At 39.7% G+C, this 20,737-nt stretch overlaps 1 protein-coding gene across 4 annotated transcripts in view; it reads left to right on the forward strand.

Moving 5' to 3' along the window:
* The window catches only part of GABRA1 (gamma-aminobutyric acid type A receptor subunit alpha1), a 52,437-nt gene that overhangs the window by 20,488 nt on the left and 11,212 nt on the right, over window positions 1–20,737 (forward strand). For all 4 annotated transcript variants that reach the window (XM_081137548.1, XM_081137547.1, XM_081137549.1 and 1 more), the window contains 3 exons: window positions 6,567–6,787; window positions 9,673–9,755; window positions 12,730–12,873. In XM_081137548.1, the coding sequence (XP_080993674.1) occupies window positions 6,567–6,787; window positions 9,673–9,755; window positions 12,730–12,873 (448 nt within the window). The remainder of the gene's footprint in view (window positions 1–6,566; window positions 6,788–9,672; window positions 9,756–12,729; window positions 12,874–20,737) is intronic.

Here is a 20,737-nt window from a genome sequence, read left to right on the forward strand (position 1 = left end):
CATGAATCTCTCTTCCCTCTGACGGGAACCGGTGCACCAGGAGAGCTCTGCAGGAATTATATAATATTTCCAAAGTCATAACAGCCGAGCTCCTATATAAGAAAAAAAACACAGAGAGGTCATGAAGATACACCATTATCAATATTTCAAAGATATGTTAATTGAATATTATTTTTAAAATGCCATTTTGTTGACACCATCTTAATATAAAAGTCCTCTGATTTCAGAGTAGCTCAGGTGATTCAGAATAAAAGTTATAGACCAGCATTTCCCGAAGTGTGAAATTTACAGGGCACCCACTCGGGCAGGGTGAAAGCCTCTGAAAAGTCCTGAGGTAAGGAAACCTGTTTTAACTTCCTATAATCTAGTGTTTCTAATTGTATTTGTCCAAAATGCTTTTTCTTCATGCAATACTTGTTGACATTCTGTAGGACGAATGTTCTGTGAGTCAAACACTGGGAAATGCTGGCTCAGGAAAATGAGATACTTTATAGATATTAAAACAAGTTATGAAATGTACCAACTACGCAAATTAGGGTGAGCGGAGCACATGAGGGACAGCAGAGTGGTGGGTAATGACACAGATTTCTGAGCTAGAATGTCTGGGTTTATGGTCCCACCTCCTCCATTTATAAGGATGTTCCCTTGGGTAATATCTTTCTGCCTCAGTTTCTTCATGTGTAAAATGGAAGTAATAATAATACCTCATGGGGTTATCACAAATATTAAGTCAATTAATACATGAAAAGCACTTAAAAATTCTTGGCATATAATAAGCACTCAGCAAATGTCAGCCATTATTACTCTGGGAGAAACAGAAATATAAAAGTTAGCCACAATTATGGATTTATTCCCCTGGCAACACATTTTGTCACTGTGGTCAGTCTGTAGGCCACTTTATTGACTTGCTGTGTTGATACAGTATCTGTTGCTATAGTGATTGCTCTCTGGGGGCCTACTGTGGTCTCCCAGGTGGGAACTCAGTCTTCCCACACCACCATTCTCTCACGACCCCTGTCCAATTAAGAGCATTTCAAAGATCCTAATCAGGCTTAAGGTCCTATTTAAACTCCTCTGCCTGTGTTGCATACAATCCATAAATGACTTTACCAAATTTTTCTCACATGTTCTTGGCATTGACTACTTAATTTAATAGTCTGTGTAAGTGAAACACACACCACGTGGGGGTTAGCAGGTCTGGCTCTAGGATTCAGGCTGACTGGAAGCAAATCTCCCCACTACCAGGGGCATGACCTTGGGCAAATCACTTAAGCTTGTTTGTAATGGGTATATTGTTATAATTAACCTATCCTTATAAGATTGTTAGGAAATTTAAATGAGGTATATAACTAAAATGTCTATCAATAGTGTTCAATAAATAATAGCTATTATTTTTTTCCTCTGAATTCCTTACATACCCTTCATGGAAATTTCCTCTGTTCTGTAGCCATCTAAATCCTACATTTCCACAAAGGCCCAAATCAAAACAAAATGCTTTATGAAAACATTTTTTAATTAATCCAATATCAAATGAAATTTCTTTCCAGCATTCTAATCACATTTATTGACTGTAAAATACAATTTGGCCTCACATATAGCACTCCTTTGTGAAGTTATTTTTCTTATATAAATGTCTTATTTTCCTAAAGTGATGCCAAAAAGTATTAAAAACACACTTGTTTCACATCCCTCACAGTATCAGCACACTGCTGGCTTACAGTGAATGCTGAATTAATACTTAATCGGTGATACATTTAAGAGTCTCTATTATCTTTAAAAATTAAGGTCTCAAGGAACTCAATAAGTAACACCCCTTTTCCAACCTGAGTTCTGAACCTTTTGAGAAATAAGACAAGAGTAAAGAATATGGAATATGACAAAATCACCTTATCACTAGTAATGATGATATCGTAGAAGGTGTCTTGTATCTGCAGAAAAGTGGGTTTTCAGAAAGTAAACATCTGGATCAGCCTGATTAACCCACCCAGTCAGCAGGCAGTGCTGGCCTCCCTCAGCTAGGGTGTAGACTGTCCATGTAAACCTTCTAGCATAGAGGAACACAGAAAAATGTGTCTTAGGAACAGCCAGCATACAAAATGGAAATGACAAGAGGAAGAGCCTGAGACAGGCAAGGTCGATCTCGCCTTCCAAATTCACCCATCAAATTAAATTACTTCCCCCTGCTCCCCTCCCCAAGTAGAAGAGCATAAGGGAATGGAGAGCGTTCAGACGCTTTATACCGGTGACGCTCTCTTCTAATCAATGGAAACATCAAGAGAGGAGAGGAAACACTAAAGACATCACACTCTGATATTTATATTACTCCTAATAATAATAATCATAATAAATAAAAATAAACAGCTACTCTGTCTCCGGCACCCAGCATGATGCCTCATAGACAGTAGATGCCCAAGAGGAGTTGTAAAGGGACGGGGCATGAATAAAGCCCTAGGCGATCAAAAACTTTTCTCTTTAAAAATATTGGACATACCCTTGAGTTACTGCTCCAGATTAACTACGATTTAAGGAACAAATGAGATATATTTTTGGTCTTAGAGTAGAGGTACACAGTAGGATTTCTGATATACCATCAACCCTATGATTATCATGAATTACTTTTCAGACATTACCTTTGGTCAAATATCAGATAGCAAGAGGGGGCGGAGTGTCTAAGCCACTGAGATTCCCTATAGCCTAAAACTCTGGAACCAGGCAATATTCAAATCATTCTGTAATCGAACTAGCCACAGGTGTGCACTGATCTGCTAAGTGGCCAGTGGAACTCGTCCCTGCCCATTCTGAGAAGATTAATCATGTGAACCACATTAGAGAAGAATTATGCATGAGATAGAGCAGTATGATTTAGAAGCTATCAAAATCAGAAGGCAGAATGACAAAGCTATTTTTTAAGACAGGAAAAGCTTTGTCGTTTTTAAAGTGGGAATTAACAAAATATCTAATTAATGAACATTCAACATTATTATTATTTTTTAAAATATATCTTTATTGATTCAGAGAGAGGAAAGGAGAAGCAGAGAGAAACAGTGATGAGAGAGTCATTGATCGGCTGCCTCCTGCACACCCGATTGGGGATCGAGCCCGCAACCTGGGCATGTGCCCTGACTGGGAATCGAACCCTGATCGCCTGGATCCTAGATCGACGCTCAACTGCTGAGCCATGCCCAGCCGGGCTATTACTGAAGTACTTACAATATGGTACGCACCATGCTAAGGGTTTTGTGGACCATACTCCATCAGGTCCTCATGCCAAATATTTTAGCTAAGCACTCTTATTATCCACACTTTCTCAAGGCGGGAAGCCACCCAGCCAGGCAGCAACTTGAACTCAGACGGTCTCTAGAGACTCCACAGCCCCCTAAGCATCTGACTTCAACCGGAATAGAAAACAAAATTAAGACAACTCCTAACTTTGTTTTAAAAATCATTAATTAGCAATCAAACAGCACATTCCCAGGGCACTAGGTTCCGACAGAAATATCCAGGCAGCGCAGTCTCTGAGCCCTGTTTTCCACAGCGCTCAAGATGCAGTAAGTCCAAGCACACACATGGTGATAAACGGTGCAAGTGGGGACACCTCATTACAATACTTATTTAGGAGCATAGCACCTTTTGTCCCAGTCTTCAGAATAGGCCTCCCGATTATGAGGGGCCTGCTCTGGGCACAGGGCAGCCTGGAGAGACTTCTCACGTGCATGGAGGGGGCTGGAGCGGAACCCTGACCAAATTCTTCCCCACAGCTTCCGTTTGTTCGGACACCTTCTGTGGGGTCCTGTGCTGTGCCCGTCTTTACTGTGCTTGGCTGTGATCAGCTCCTCGCTTCCCCTCAGGTCTTCTGTCCTACCACCAGTACAAGCTACGTAAAAATCCATGATAAATGGGTGTTCCTAAAAGGATAATAGGAGACACAGAATAACTTCTAAAGTTGACTGAGAGCTTCCTACATTCCAGACACTCTGGCAAGCTGTTTACTTATATTACCTCACTTCTCAAAGTAGGCATGAGAAGTCAGTGCTGCCATCATCCCCACCTGATCGATTAGGAAGCCGAGGTCTAGAGAAGGTAAGACTGACCCGAGGCCACCAGCAGGCACCGGCAGTTCAGCTCCAGTCAGCAGGTTTAGCATTTACATCCGTAACCATCGTGCCTTGGCTCAGCCCTCTCCTCCCTCTCGCTCCAGTTTCCAGAAGGGGCTCGGGCCCATCTTGGTCTAATGAGCTGTTCCCGCGGGGCAAGGACAGGCTCTACACGGCTGCTGGGAGCCGCCTGCTGCTGCTCTGGCACTGTCGCAGGGGCAGTTCTCAGAACACGGGACACCAGATGTTTACCCTCGGGAGGAGGCAGGGGCTGATCGTTAGCCACTCCTTTTATTTCAGTTTTCATTTCCACTTCTAACAGAGGGGAAAATGGAAATGCAAACTTACCCGGTTAGATTTGCTCCATGTGTGTGTGTGTGTGTGTGCACGTGCACACATTTGTGTGACCAGTGCAATATTTCAAAAGAGAATATGTTAAATGAACTTGGGGATTTCATTGTCTGCTATTAGCACAGGAGAGTGAAGCTGGCAGTAAAAACATGACATTCATGTAAATGTCAGAATTTTTTCAACTTTTGACATGTTTTTGAAATCACTGACTTTGGTATATATTTTGTCAAAGATTTGATAATAAATATATTTTAAGTTTATTCTGCATGATCATTTATTTTCAAAAATATCCTTGGAGCAAGCAAACAAATGAACCCAATATTCAGATTCATGGGAACTCGGTCAGCTTAGACATCCTCGGAACTCTGACTTACAAGCAGCCGTTCTCTCCTGTTGACCCGGCTCAAGTAGTTCAGCTGGACAGAGAAGAGAGCATATGGGGCTGATCCTGCGTAATGGAAGTATCATTATCATATCCCTATCTCATAAACTGGCCTGTTGTCCAGAGAAGATAACACGCACAGCCCACAGTAAGTCCATCCACTCGACCTCCCTGCCAAGCACTGCTACCCTGTATCACTTCCTGAGGGAATCGCAGGCTCCCTCCCCATTTCTCTCCTCACAGAAAAAAACCTTTCCATGCCCATCCAACTCCCCTAAGGGTTTTCAAGCATCCAAATCAAACCATTTCTCCCTCTGCTGAATTTAACAGATGCTTAAACAAATGTTTCTTGGTGAGTAAATTCCTACCTCATGTATCTCAGTGCCTTCATCTGACACTGCCAGACACAGAAAAACAAGGTAACTTCTCTTGCCAACAGAGATAGTCTGGCATCAGGTGACACTGTTTTGTTTCTATCAGAATTTCACACTATGCTTAGTGCATTATAAACTATCCCATAATTTGATCAGTAAGGGCTCAGCAATGCCAAATGTGTGCCAGGAGGATGACCCTTCATTGAGTCTTTACTCAGTCCTGCTTAAAGTCTGAGAAAGAGACAGGTAGTTAAATTCATGCACAAAATGCCTAGACACGTACGTTATTTATTTTGCATGTCCAAAAGTTGGTATGTATAAGATTTTAAAAAACAACCACCACCACAGCTTTCTGATGCATCAGGGTTTAGGGGAATTAAGAAAATGTAGCGTGACGATTTCAAGTAAGTCTTCCTTCTCGTTCGGAGCATGCTAAGATTACTGAAGAATGCAGAAATCTTTATTTCAGACCACTGGGTTCCAGATTTAGTGTCAGTGTAGCAAATCCTGCCAGGAAGGTGGCTGTTACCCTGTTCATGTTTAGGAGCTGGTCAGTCACATTGCTTATTTTCAGATTAGCAGATGTTTGTCTCTGGGTACTGCCGTAAGGAAGGCTGTGTTTATTCAAATAAACAGAGTCCCTGGCTGTGAATGACGATGAGCTTCACCCATTTCTCCCGTGCACTGTACACACACGCTCACAAGGGCACACTCACACACACCTGCATATTCTATATTCTTTGGGGTTTTTTTGAAAAAGATCCAAATTACCAGGGAAACAGATTCCTTATTTTCATACTCATCTTCATTGCATAGAGTTGAAAGTCTATATATATTATCTATGATAAAAAATGTTTAATTTTGCCAAAAAGTAGATAGGACTGTCACACCCACATGGGAACCATGGATGACTTGGGATTGAGTGTAAGGTTTTCAGAGACCATGACACTATGCTTTATCTTAATAATTGGAATTGTCTCAATAAAAAAGGTTCTTATATGTAAGAACCTCTAAGATGACTTTCGTTTTTATCTGTAAGATATTCTATCTTTTCAAGTGCTAGTGTAGTGGAGGTGGGGTGGGCGTAGGGTGTTATTTTCCTTTCACTTATCTGAGGAGATAATCATCAGAATTTTTCAGACCAAGAAATATTTCAGGCATTTAAGATATTTCAGAAAATGATTATGCCAACCAGTGATTCACCTGACATCAATATGCACAGGCCACCATGAGTTTACTTCTAGAAACATCACTGAGCTCACATTTTGCTTCTAAAGTTGCAGAAATTATGCATTGTCTGTGCAAGCTATTTGCATTGCAAAATACAGCACAGTAAACTCTCTGCCATTTTCCATAATTACCTAGGAATACACAATCGATGTATTTTTCCGTCAAAGCTGGAAGGACGAAAGGTTAAAATTTAAAGGACCAATGACAGTTCTCCGGTTAAATAACCTAATGGCAAGTAAGATCTGGACTCCGGACACCTTTTTTCACAATGGAAAGAAGTCAGTGGCACATAACATGACCATGCCCAACAAACTCCTGAGGATCACAGAGGATGGCACCTTGCTGTACACCATGAGGTAAGGATTGTTTCTGCGGGGGACTCTTTCTGCCCTTCTCTCTCTCCCACCGGTGGGCAGCCATCAAGCTAACGGGCCATGGTAGGGCCCCCCCGTTTCCTTTTTTCCTTATCGTTCAACTTCAATAATTACTCTACTATGAAAAATAAGCTAGCAAAAACATTACATAAGTGAGTGTCAAAGTGATTGGATAAAATGAAAAAAGTGCTTACAATAATGTATATTAAGGAATTCAATATATTTCTCCCACATGCCCTAATGCGATATGAGGAACTTCATTTCCCTACAGTTAACCTCATATATTCCAGCCTTGCAGGAAGGTCTAGATTAAATTTCTAAAAGCAATCTCAAGGTGTACACCTGAAAATGTTTCTAATTAAAAGGAAGGGAATAAACAAGGGAAATTTCAACACTCTTAAAAATGACAGATTCATGTGGAAATACACATTCTGAAGAGGTATATGAATTCACAAGGATATTGTTAGTTCAATTGAGAATATAGATATTTTAAATTTTACTTAAATTGAAGATTATTATATATTTATGCTTTAAAAACATTTCCCACAATTTGAGATTACCAGAAAGCCTAGCACTTAGATACCAATCACTTGTTTATGGCTGAATGAAGGAAACAGGACTCAAATAAAATTTTAAATATTTTTAAAACTAATAAAGAGCTATTTAAAAATATTTATAATTTATGAGAAATTAAGAATTGTTCAAGACTCATTCTTAAGGGAAGCAATTATTTCATACCCAGTTGACTTGTTAAAATGTTATTTTTATAGACCTGGCCAGCACTTGGCAATTCAGACGATCCAATTATTCCTTTGCTATGAAAAAGTAATGAAGGCAAAATCCTAGACTTGGTGAATTCTGTTTAGCATGGGAATAGAGTAATATTTTGTCTTTGAAGAAAGCTCCCAGAATTCCTAGTTTCTTATACTTAAATATCCTAATGAAAAAGACAGAAAAATATGCTTCAAGAACCACTGTAGATGTTGGACTCAACAAGTAAAATTGTAAAAGGACTTAAAAAATGAAAAATCCAAAAAAGAGAGAGAAAATAGAGCATCAGTAGACAGGTGTATTAAGGCCTTTCTAGATCATCCAAGCAGGATCTGTTGATATTTGAAATTTCAAATATTCTATCTTATAAAATACCCTACACTTGTTTTTGGTCCTAAGTCGAGCTTCATCCCTCCCAGCTGCTGACTTTCTGGGTAGAGATTTGCATGTACTGAAAAGTTTACCAAGTAATGGTTTCTAATGTATGCAATGTCCTTCATAAAAAATTAGCCTGTATCTCCCATCTCCCAAAGTTCTCACCACTTTTGCTAACGTGAACACTTTCCTTAACAGTTTAACTTAAGAATTCAAGTTTAATCATTAATTTACACATTTTATATTTGCTTTTATCAGTATTATAATCATTTAATTATTTCATGGCTATAAAACCATCCTACCACATTTCTTGAGCTACTTAGTAATATTGTTATCGGTGGAAATGGGGTTCTTAGGGTACCACTGGAATAAGAATTTCCAGAGGCCCCATGGGAGGACGAGGTATTGTGGAAAGTTTTATTTCTATGAAATCAAACCCCTGAGTTTCCAAGGTCCCATTTCCCTTTGTTCCCCCAAGGAAGAAGTGTAGCCATGGCTTTAGCAGAGCTAGAATCAGAGTCAGTGTACAGAATTTTGTCAGAATATTGGAGCAGTATCCAGTCCAACAGGCTAGCTTAGTTTGTATTCCCAGTTGCAGTCCATCAGCCCAATGCATGTGGGTCTACAGGGCCACATGGCTACGGAGGAAACACAAGCAAATGCAAGAGAGCCAAGAGAACGAACTCCTTTGTTTGGGGGATTATGTATCCCCAAATTTTCAAAGACTTGCAATGGCCCTACCTACTCTAGCCAATGATCTCTGTTCCCAGTTTTGACTGGCAGGCATCTTCCCTATATCATCCAGACTTTACTGCATCTGCATCTACCTCCCCTTTGTTGGACCCCTTCCCCCAGTGACCTGTAGGGAATGGGCCAGTGGTTCCCTGGGGAGTGTGAAATTGCAGCTTCCTGGTGAAGCTGCCCAGATGGCAATGCCTATAATGTCTGGCCTTCCTTTTGCTCCTGTCCTATTTTTAAAACTAGCTAATTACAATGGTATCATATGGATATATTTTCTAAAGATCATGTGAGGAATTGGGGCATGAATTCCCTCATAATTCCACCAAAAGAGAGTAAATATATATTTCAGTGAATTCCTTTCCTAAGTACTCTTTTTAAAGTGTGAATATAATTCACATTCCCAGAAGACAGGGACTAAAGGGCTTCAATTAGGCGATGCATTTGTAAATAAACCTAAATGGTTGTGATATGGTAAGATCACATATTCACTCTCAAGGACACTTACATTAATCTCAATTACTCAAAGCCTGAGGACACAGTTCCTGCTTCACCTATTCCTTTGTTTTCTGCACTTGGTGCTATTTTAGGGAAGGAGGTAGTGAGAGCTGTACTTAGGAAAGGAGAAATTATCTTCTTTTCCTTTCTATTCATGTCTTCTTCTCAACCAAGGACGAATTAATGTTTTTGTAAGTATTTATTTGCTTACATCCAGTCTCATCCTCAAAGGACTTGCTGTAGCTGGGTGGATTAGCTGATGATACTTGTTTTGGAAAACATTAGCAGTGCTTCTTGCCCATCATACGGAATCAGGTGTCATAGTAAATCATTTGATTGCTAACAGCTCAATATAGTGCTACAGTTTGTGCCTCTTGCTTTGTTAATATATTTGCTACAGTAGATAATATCAGAATCATATGTACCAAGAAGTATCTAATCTATAGGGCTCTTCTTTGTGTCCCATATTTTCCTTAAATGATAAGGCTGACAGTGAGAGCTGAATGTCCGATGCATTTGGAGGATTTCCCTATGGATGCCCATGCCTGCCCACTAAAATTTGGAAGCTGTGAGTAAATTTATTTTAATTTTTTAAATTTTTAATGAGAGGCCTAAGTCTTTAAGCAAGAGATCGCCAATTAGTTATGTCTGTTAGATAAAGAGCATGAAGAAAGTTTAAATAGTGGTTTGCTGCAAGTGCTTCCTACAAGTAATGATCTTTGACTTCACATTTTAATGTTATATTAGGAAAGGGTTACTCCCTACCTTCTGGACTAGAAAGAATGGATTTAACTATTTAGAGGAAAAATTCTATTTTTGTTGAAGTTGTATTCATAGAAAACAACTGGAGTATGGATGCTTACACCTCATAGATAACATTTTCTTTCCCATAAATGGAGATGATTGTGTCTATTTTTCCATCATTACTGACATTTGTTTGACCTTAAGAATAAATCAGCTTCTCAAATGGAAATATTGATAGTTGGCAAATGACGATAATTAGCTGTTTCTTAATAATTAAGCTTACACCTAAAAGATATAGCCAGGAAAGAATTTACCCTCATCAGAGTCTTAGAAATATTATAGATTCATTTTCATATCACATGAAATTCATGTATTCATTAACGCTTTTGAAGGTCTCTTAGATAAGTCCCTTTCATAATCACTTTCTGGGTTCTGCTGCTAAAGATGAGGGCATACATTAGAGGAGCCTTCAAGAGAAGGGATGCCAGCAGAGTCAGGTTCTCCAGTTTTTCTCTACCCTTCTGCTTCTGACCAGTGTGCATGCAGACAGTGTGTGGGAAGAATATATTCCTGGTTCCCTGCAGGGGAGGCACACACAAGGACTGAGTCAACTCCTGGGCTACCTAACCAGCTTTCTGCTCTCTCTAGACAGGCAGTCTAAGCAACTATTTCGGTGAGGGTAGATGATTCATAGTAAAAAATCGTGGTAGTGTAGGAAGACAACAAAAAAAATAGCAGAGGCCCTTCAGGCTCCCAGCAGCACTAGACGTGGAGAGACAAATGTCTCTCAGTGCTTAGATCGCATTCTGTAATGAAACCCAACAATATCCTGCTTCAAAAGCTGTCAACTAAATAGATCTTTGGTGATAAAGCCCTCCTCCCCATTCTTTCCCTATTTTAATGAATGTTTGATGTCATGGACTATTGTGCTTTCTCCTGATTGCCAGTTTCATCTTTAACAATGATATCATGTGCTATGTGTTAGTTGTATGCCAGGCGGTACAGTAAGCATTTTTATATGCCTAAGCTTAACTAATCCACAAATTAGCCTTATAGGCAGTGATATCATACATCATAGTTTGCCTGGGACAGTACTGATTTATGCCTAATATCCTGATATAACTATTAATAGTGCCCCCCCTTTTTTAAATCCTCACCTGAAGATATTTTTTCCACTGCTTTCCAGAGAGAGTGGAAGGAAGGGGGGGGTGAGAGAGAGAAAAACGTCGATGTGAGAGAGAGACAACGATTGGCAGCCTCCCACACACACCCTGACCTGTGCCAGGGATCGAGTGAGCAACCGAGGTACACGTCCTTGGCTGGAACCCAACCCTGGACCCTTCAGTCCGAGGGATGATGCTCTAACCACTGAGCAAACCGGCTAGGGCGACAGCATCCCTTTTCTCACAATGTATTATTTTAGATAATAAACTACATGTTTAGTATATTAGGAATGCTTTCAAGCAGTGGGTATAGTTGACAAAAAGCAGGGTTTATATTTTTATATTAGATACATGATGGTAAGTGACGGATGATTGCTGATTAGTTCAGCATCTTACAAGGATGGTATCTCAAGATACCCTTGGATGTCCTGTCTGATCACAAAATGGCTGCTACAGCTCCAGCCACTGCATCTGCTCTCAAGATAGAGAGAAACAGTGAGCACAGGAGAAGGTAGTGGTGCCTGCATCGAAAAGATAAAGGCTTTCCCTAATATCCTAACAGACATCTCACATCTCATTGATAGAGCCGTGTCAGCTTGCCAATGCTACCTGCAAAGGAGGCTGGGAAGAAATGTTTTTAACTAGGCATATTGTCATCCTGGAGAAAACTCAAGCATTTTAGGAGGGATGAAATGAATAGTGAGTAGAAAGCAGACAGTGTCTCATGTAAGAACACTGAAGGTAAACAATCAGTCATCTGTTTTCCACCTCAGGCCCTTGAAGGTGCTCTTTTCTCTCTGCCTGCACCACTCTTCCCTTGTTTCTTAGCACGCTGGCTTTTTAAATTTTTTTTTGTCCACATCTGAGCATAAATATCACCTCCTAGAGCCTTCCCTGATGACCTCATCAAAGTTTGCATTGGTCTTCTTGGTCACCATACACATTTATTTTACACTGTTTATCACTGAAGTAATTACTAGTTTTAGTTATCGGTTAAGATTTTTCTTGTTTGGAGACCTGGAAACTCCATGGGAACAGGATCTGTTTTGCTCAGCATTTCCTAGCACAGAGCCTAATAACATGCAGGCGCTCCATAAATATTCGCTGAGTGATAAAGATTCCAATAATCAGGTTTTAAATGCCCTTTCAGAGTTTAAGTCTCAGAACAGATGACCTCAGAAAAGAGGGTTCAAGACTGTGGGGAATTAAGCAGACACGATGTGACAGTGAGCAGCAGACTCAGACGGCACACACTCAGTGGGACAGAGCACCGTGACTAGTGAGCATTGCCTGCCATGGGCATGAGAAGACGCAGGGGTGGTGCATGTATTGTACAGTCATTTCCCTGACCTTGCCTAAAGAGCACATTTCGGAGAGGAAGAAACTGAGGCGATAATGCCCTGAAAGTGCTCTGACCCAATTTTTTAAACAAACCTCTTGCCAACATAGCAGAGACCAGAATAAGAGGACTTCACAATAATTTAGTGGAATACTGTGTAATAAATGTTTATGAAGCATCTGAAGTAATTTCATCCATACATTGACAAGAACCAAGCTTGGGAAAGCTAGAAAATATGGAGCTGATAGAAGCAAAGTGGCCTGACACGTGGGCCATTTTCCATTCTCTCCTTTTAGATGCTTATACGAGAGCAGAAGTTGTTTATGAGTGGACCAGGGAGCCAGCGCGCTCCGTGGTGGTAGCAGAAGATGGGTCACGCCTCAACCAGTATGATCTTCTTGGACAAACAGTAGATTCTGGAATTGTTCAGTCCAGCACAGGTAAGTAGCATTTGGTAACTCCAGATATGGAGGCGGGAGCATCAAGGATTTTTGTGAGAATGTGACACTTCAGAAAGTCCTTCAAAAAGCACAAGCAGAGAGGGAGAGAAAACAGCACGACACTGGGGGGTACAGTTAAGCTGAAAACTAGTGTGATGTTTATAGACCTGTGACCTTGGACTTGTCCTTTAATGCCCTTCACCCTATGTTTCTTTGTCTGCAAAATAAATAACTGGTTCTCAGTGATCAGTGTAGCACAGTATTTAGGGATGTGAATTCTTGAGGAAGGATGCCTGGCTTAAATCCTTACTCTTCTACCTGGAGGTCGTTTGTGGTCACCTCACAGGGCTGTTGGAAGGAAAAAACTATATCCATGAAAAATACATATCACGGTTTCTGGCATATAAAAATCTGTTAATAGGCCCTGGCTGGGTAGCTTAGTTTGTTAGAGCATTGTCCGAATACGCCAAGGTTGTGGGTTCAATCCCTGGTCAGGGCACATAGAGGAAGCAAACAATGAATGCATAAGTACGTGGAACAACAAATTCGTTTCTTTCTCTCTCTCTCTCTCTAAAAATCAATCAATTTTTTTTAAAAAAGGCTCTTAGTAAATATTAGCTATTAATATCATCTACGCCCCATTTATTGCCATGATTCAATGAATCTTGGTGAATTTGTAGCAGTGACCATTACACACAGGACACCAAAAAGCCAATTCCTTCTACAAATCCATTTGTATCTCTAGCCAAGAATTCTCTTCGGCTAAATCCTACAGAAACATAATCCCATTACTGATCACTCCAGTTGGAAATTAGTAGGTGGAGTGCCTTCCTTCTTAGAGTTATAACTACTTTACCAAATGAAATACTCAGAAGTAGATAAAATAATATTAAGCATCTGTATTCAAAACTTTAAACTTCTGAAGTTGTTTCAAAAAATATGGTTAAGAGTTTAATTATGCAAGTAGCCATTTTGTGACTAACTTATATGTGATCATAGGGCCAGATAATTATAAATAATATTTGGGTTCTAACAATTAGGAAAACTTAACCCCTCCAATCCCAATATTTTTAACTATGTTCAATTACTGAAAACTTAGCAATACTCAACAATTACTTTTATGGCTATTTTTACATTTTTTTAATTAGTTCCTTCATTTTGATTTGTAATTTCTAAAGAAAGACACTTTAGTAATATATAAAGGCAGGAGTGGTTTTTTTCCTCAGAAAACTTTCTTAGATTTCAGACTTTATATTGGGATCCTGATCATTCTAACATGTTTAAGTAATAGGTCAATATCTCTTACTGTGAATATAGGATAATCTCTGCTTAATAGAATCTGTATTTTGCTTAAAGTATCCATGGCTAGTCTAGAAGCTCAAGCATTTATGTTTCTTGTTTGCAAAATGGAGATTGTATCTCAGGTTTGAAAACATTAGAAATGCACATAGAAACAACTGAACATTTTTTTTAAATTAACAAATTAAAAAATGTATGTAGTAGAGTAGAAATGTCTTAGGCTTTGCAGTGAGAAGGGTGTGGACTCGATTCCTGACATGCCCCTTGGAAAAAGCCTTGTGACTTTGTAAAAGCCATTCATCCAATTAGAAACTCTGACCTCTTCTAGGAATTTTGCATTAAAGATGACATAATATAAAACATTGATCACAGTGTTACATGATAAATGCTCAAACTGGTATGTAGCACTTGTTGCCATAGTCCTGAAAATACCACAGAATGTGGAAAACACTGAAAATTTTTCTCCTCACAAGTTGTGTTGGAAAAGATATTAAAATGAGCGCTGTTGACTTATTAAAAATTGGATATTATTATATGCTCGATACTGTGGCAGGCACTAGGGAGTCAGTGATGGACAAGGCAGAGATCTTGCTCTCATGAAGTCTAAGGGAAGACAAACACATAAACTATAACTATCAAAAGGGTCAAAGCGCCATGATTAACATTTTTGTGAGGGCAGAGACCACATTTGTTTTCTGTGTCCTTATTATTTACTACAGTAGCTGAAACAGAGGAAGCACTAAATAAAGAAAAACAAACGAATCTAGCCTAGGATAATCAAGGAAGGATTACTGCAGGTTTTGACTTTCATTTTATTAATCTGTATAGTTGGGAGCCAAATAATCACTCTTCTAGACCCAGGGCATTCAGAATAATAGACATGGAACTTTTCCTCGAGAAATTCCCCTCTATTATCATTAAAATGGTGGTTGAAGGATTTCGGGGAAATGGTAATTCAAGTGCAGTAGCACACATGCAATAGAAGATATACAAGCCGCAAATCGTTCTAGCTCCAGCCCCAGTGACTTTGACATGTCACTGTCTGCCTTTCCTATGCCCCGGTTCTCACGTCTGCAAAATGAGTGGCTTAGTCTGATGAACCTGGAGACTCGCTTCCTAAGGATTCAGCCTACCTACATTATAGTGGCTCGGAAAAGATACACAGTCACAAACGGGCAATGGGTGAGACAGTGCCCCAGCTCACCAACCCCAAGCTGGGTGGACCTCGTAAGTTAGGTCCCTTAAAAGTCGTCATTCTGTGCTACCGCCGGCAAGTTTATCTGTACAAAATCAAGTTTTCCGTGTCATTCCAGAATGAATATTCGGGGGAGGGGTTTGAGGATGATAATGACCAGATCCTCAAGCGGGGGAGCTCAGTATGCTGCATGTTTCAGCGCCACAGTAAGACACTGAACTACACTTCCTCTGGGTCTACTCTCACTCATCAGAAATCCACCTTGATATCTTTCTGTGGGAAGAAACAAAGATCTGTGTTGAAATCCCATATTTCACATCTCCCTGTGGAGCCCTGAAAACATCAAGATAAATGACAGTTAGTGCGATTACCTCCATTTGTGCCAGGAGACTAGGAGTGACGGCAGGCAAGGGCACACACGTGGAGAATGATTAAATAAAGAGCCCTTCTTCCACCTTAAAATCTCGGTGGGGAGGGAGTCCATTCAGATCACCGCTTAGAAGGTTAGGTTAGAAGTGGTGGCCCCGCTTGCCTGCAGTCAATACTCATGTGGGCACACACTCACACGCACTACCCGCAACCTCCTGAGGGCCAAAACCCAAGTCTGTGACACAGGAGCTACATATATGAGGCTCAGTCCAACACTTGGATTTTTTAATTCAGCAAAAACACATTAGAGGCACAATCCCTTCCCTGGAGTCTGCCATCAGATTTGGGGGGAAGAAAATGAGTTGGAGACTTTGTTAAACTTACTCAACTGGCAGAGCAAAACCTTTCAAGGCACACAGTTGGCTTTCAAATCCAGTACAATTCTCTGTTGTCCATTCATTTATTCATGTATCCCTTCCCTTATCTGCTCATTCACTACGCTTGGGCCTTGAGAAGAACATACAGTTCCTGTCCTCAAGCAGCTCATAGTTGAGTGATGTAGGCATTATAAGTATCCCCATTTTACAGATGGGACATAACTGAGGCCCACAGAGGCACAACAATTTTTCCAGGATCACACAGCGAGTGGCAGAGGAATTGAACCTGGGGGGCTAGCTGCATACATGTGCTGTCAACTACATGACACACTGGTAACAGGCAAGACAGGCATGTGTGGAAATGTAACAACGTGATGAAGCACAGAGTTTAAGAGTGTGGACTCTGAGGTTGTACTCTGAGGGCTTAAATGCTGTTTTTACCCCTCAAAAACTGTGTGACCTTTGGCATTTCTCTGTTTATCTTTTGCATTTTTTGGAGATAATTAGAGAATGTAATTCATGAGCTACTGTGAGACTGAAATGAAAAAAAATCCATGCAAACTGATTAGTCGAGTGTCTGACAGGTAAAAATTATACAATAAATAACAGCTATTACTATTAATGATGGAGTTAGTGCAGGAGAGCCACATGATGACATAAGAAAGGCCATTTCTGCTTGACTTACTGGGGAGGCAATGTGGAAGAGACGCCAGGCATTGCCTGGTCCCATTCTACTGTGACTATGCTTCCTAAGTAATTCTTTAAGGACAAACACCAACCCCTCCATCAATGCTATTTTTGATACCCCATGTAAAAATTATAACAGTGATTAAAGAACATAAAAATATGACCTATATAGATAAGTAAAATAATGAAGTTGCCATTAGTCATCAGAATAACTTCATGGTCAGAAGAGAATAAGAATGAAATAATATGTAATGCTTTTTTAAAAACACACAGCGACTGCAAAGTCTTCGTACTCACCTAAGTCAACAGACAGATAGGACCAAAGGAAATGTAGGTTAGTTCTGCTGAACAGAAATGTCTTTTCTTTTTGAGTGACTACTGTTTATCCTTAGAACATATGACCAAGAGAAACTGTGGGACCCTCTTTCCAAGAGACAGTCTCCTCTGGATGAGTTGATTTAAGGATAACCCTACGCAGTCAAAATAGATGAGGAACTGAGCTGTCTTCCCTGACCAGGGAGCAACAATGGTGATGAACATTCATCAGAGGAACCTCAGGGCTCCCTCTCACACAGCCTAGTGCATGACATCCAGAGAAATAATTATAACCATAAAATAGGAAAACTAGGGGCTGGGGAGGGGAGACTTCTATAGTTATCTGGTCAACCTGTTAATATTTCAGATGAGAAGACAGGTCCAGAGAGGCTAAGTGGCCTAAAGCTATGACCATTGTTTCCTTATTTCTATTTCAGAACTTTTTGAAGCAGATATTAAAATACCAACCACTCCATCAATGATATTTCATTCCTCTTAAAAAGGTAGCATTTACAGAAAAAAAGAACTTTAGACCATTTGGAAGAAAAACTATAAGCTGTGCATGGAATCAGCGCTCGCCACAGCTTTGCTGAGCAAGTGAATGGCTTCTCTCTCGAGCTGGAGAGGGCACGTGCCTACTCCTCCTGTCTTTACACTGTGACTCTGCATGTGACTCCCCACATATAAAAAGTACACTCACTTCTGTCACTTAGTTTCATCCTCACAGCATCCCAGGAATAATGAAGGAAAACACTATCATTTTAATTGAGCAAATGAGAAAAATAAAGTTAAAGAGGTCAAGCAAGGTATTTACCTTTCACGTAATGAACGTTTGAGAAAGCAAAGGAAGGAAGCCGGGCCTAAACGAATGCTTAAATCTGCTTTACAGAATTAAATCCCTGCTTCTTTCCTTCTACTCCCCTTAATTCTGTATTGTAATGTGTCAGGAATATTGCCACATCTAACTTACAAGCTTCCCTCAGGGCTACCTGATGTGCAAGAATATCTGAATTACAATTCTTCTAGGCTGCTGAGTTAGAGGAAAAGAATTCGACATGCTTAGAGCATAAGCACTTGATGTCTAGACATATTCTTTTAATCCAATTTAGGAGACCAATTTTTCTGTTGTGTTTTTCCTTCACTTTAAAATTATGACAACATGATTTTGACTTTGCTGCCTTTCTCTCTCCTTACTCAAACATTTTGTGCCAAAGTTTAGGAAGATGATTTTAAAAGATTTGAAACTCTCCAATCTAATTTTCTAGTAAGGAAGTGGTTTATAAAACAAATATAATTTCAAATAATTGCTCTTCTGACCACCAAAGTCATAGTTTTTGAAGAATCTTCCAAAGAGTCACACTGTGAACAAAAGATGATAATATTACATGTAGACACTCGTCTTTCTGACATTATATGAAAGGTGGAATTTTTTTTCTTTGTGCTGATGACATTTTACAGGCCCCAAATGAATGAATGGTTAAGAATAATAATACATACTCCTGGGAAGGTGAAATGTAACACGACTATGTCCGTGCAAGGCTACATTTTAGCAGAGTCCTGACAAAATTAATTTTCTGCACTTTTCTCAAATGTGAAACACTTCTTTCAGATGACCTTGGAGACATCGCCCAAGGTATCTACAGAAAAGGAAAAGAAATTACAGGTGACCCTTGAATAGCACAGGGGTTAGGGCCATCGACCCTGCACTCAATTGAAAATCCACATATAACTTTGACTCCCCCAGAAACTTAACTACTAATAGCATACTGTTGACTGGAAGCCTTGCTGGTAACATAAACAGTCAGTGAACACATATTTTGTATATTATAGATATTATATACTGTATTCTTATAATAAAGTAAGCTAGAGAAAAGAAAATGTTATTAAGAGAATCACGAGAGAAAATACATTTACAGTATTTATTGAAAAATACCCACATATAAATGGACCTGCTCAGTTCAAACCCATTTTGTTCAAAGGTCAACTGTAGTTAATATTTTATTTACCCTTCAAAGAAGAGCCGCGTATGGGTGTCAATTGGAGTGAGAGCCCTTAAGCCTCAGTATACCCCTTTTCACCACATGCAGGTATTAAATACTTCAAAGGTGCAAGGTCACGCTCTATCCGAAGAACAGTCCCTCTTCTCAGTTAGCTTTCACTTTGGTGAAATTAAAAGTGGGAGATATTATTATAAATAAAAAAAGAAGCTACAAATAAATTTGCAGCTACTTAGTGTTGATCAGGGAATGGCAGATGCTATCATTAATAACAGTGCTGAAAGCATACATGAGGGTATGGATGATTTCCTACTACAGAGAGTAAATGCATTTCTTCTACCAATACTTCTACCAATTCCAGCTGGAAAGAAGAGAGCAAAAAAGGTCAAAGGAACTAACATTTATTTTAAAACTCTTCATTTTTTCTCTTTCTTCTGTAAAACTCTTAGATAGCATGATCTTAAGCAGAGGTCTAATTCTTTATTATCCCCACAATATACTTCTCACTGTTTGATAGATGAGGAAACTCAGGATCAGAGAGTTTGCATTGTCCAAGGCCACACAGTAAGAAAATAGCACATCTGCATTTTGAAAACAAATTCATTTGCTTCCAAAGCTAACTCTCCTCTACAGCACATTTCTTCCTGTTCCACTATGGGCTGAGAACCCATAGATGAACAAAACAGTCACCAATAGAAGATGTCAAGTAGACAGGTGGGTCCAGATATTGAGATGTGAAAATGTATGGTGAGACACGAGACATGGTACCGAAATATACAGAGTTATGATGTAAGGAGTCTTGAATACAGGTTAGGGAGTTTCCTTGTTAGTATCTAACACTGGAGACATTGTTGATTGTCACATTAGGGAGAGTTTGCTGATGGACAGAGGTCAGCCAGGTATGAGGCTAAATATCCTGCAATACACAGGACAGCGCACCCCCCCTCCCCCCACTGAAAAACAACAACAATTACCTGGTATGAAGTATCAGTAGTGCTGAGGTTGGGAGACCCTGATGTAGATAAGGGGAATCCATTAAGGTATTTACATATGATTTGAAAAGATCACTCTGACATCAAAATTTAGGAAAAAGATGGAGTTAGGATGGGACTGGAGACAAAAAAGACAGTTAATAGATTGTTAGAAGAATCTACAAAGGAGATAAGAGCAGTGACCATAAGATAAGAGACTGACTGAGAGATACTGCCCAGGTAAAATTAAAACTGTGATGATCAATTGATTCCTTGTTCTCTCTTTCCAAAGTCCTACTTCACATTCAAGGATTAATTCCTGGATGTTAGCCTGGAATAGACCCATGACAGAGTAATTAATTAAGAGAGGGACACAGAGTAGAGAAGCAGCACCTCTATGAGAAAGGTTAACTAATGCCAGTTAACATATTCAGTGGGTGGTGTTAGTAAAAAAATCAATATCCATGAGATAGATGTCTTGTAAATATTTGGAAACACAGGTCGTGATTTTGAGAGCAATGTCACTTAGACTTGGCATCCATCTGGATAAAAATGACACTAGCAGAGGTGAGAAGGAAAATTTCTTATTAGAGTCAAAAAATGGGAAAGAAAGCTGAAGCTAAAACTACGTCAGGAACCTCTACTTTGCAAAAG

The sequence above is a fragment of the Miniopterus schreibersii genome, assembly GCF_964146895.1.
Source record: "Miniopterus schreibersii genome assembly, chromosome: 4".
Taxonomy (NCBI): Eukaryota; Metazoa; Chordata; class Mammalia; order Chiroptera; family Miniopteridae; genus Miniopterus; species Miniopterus schreibersii.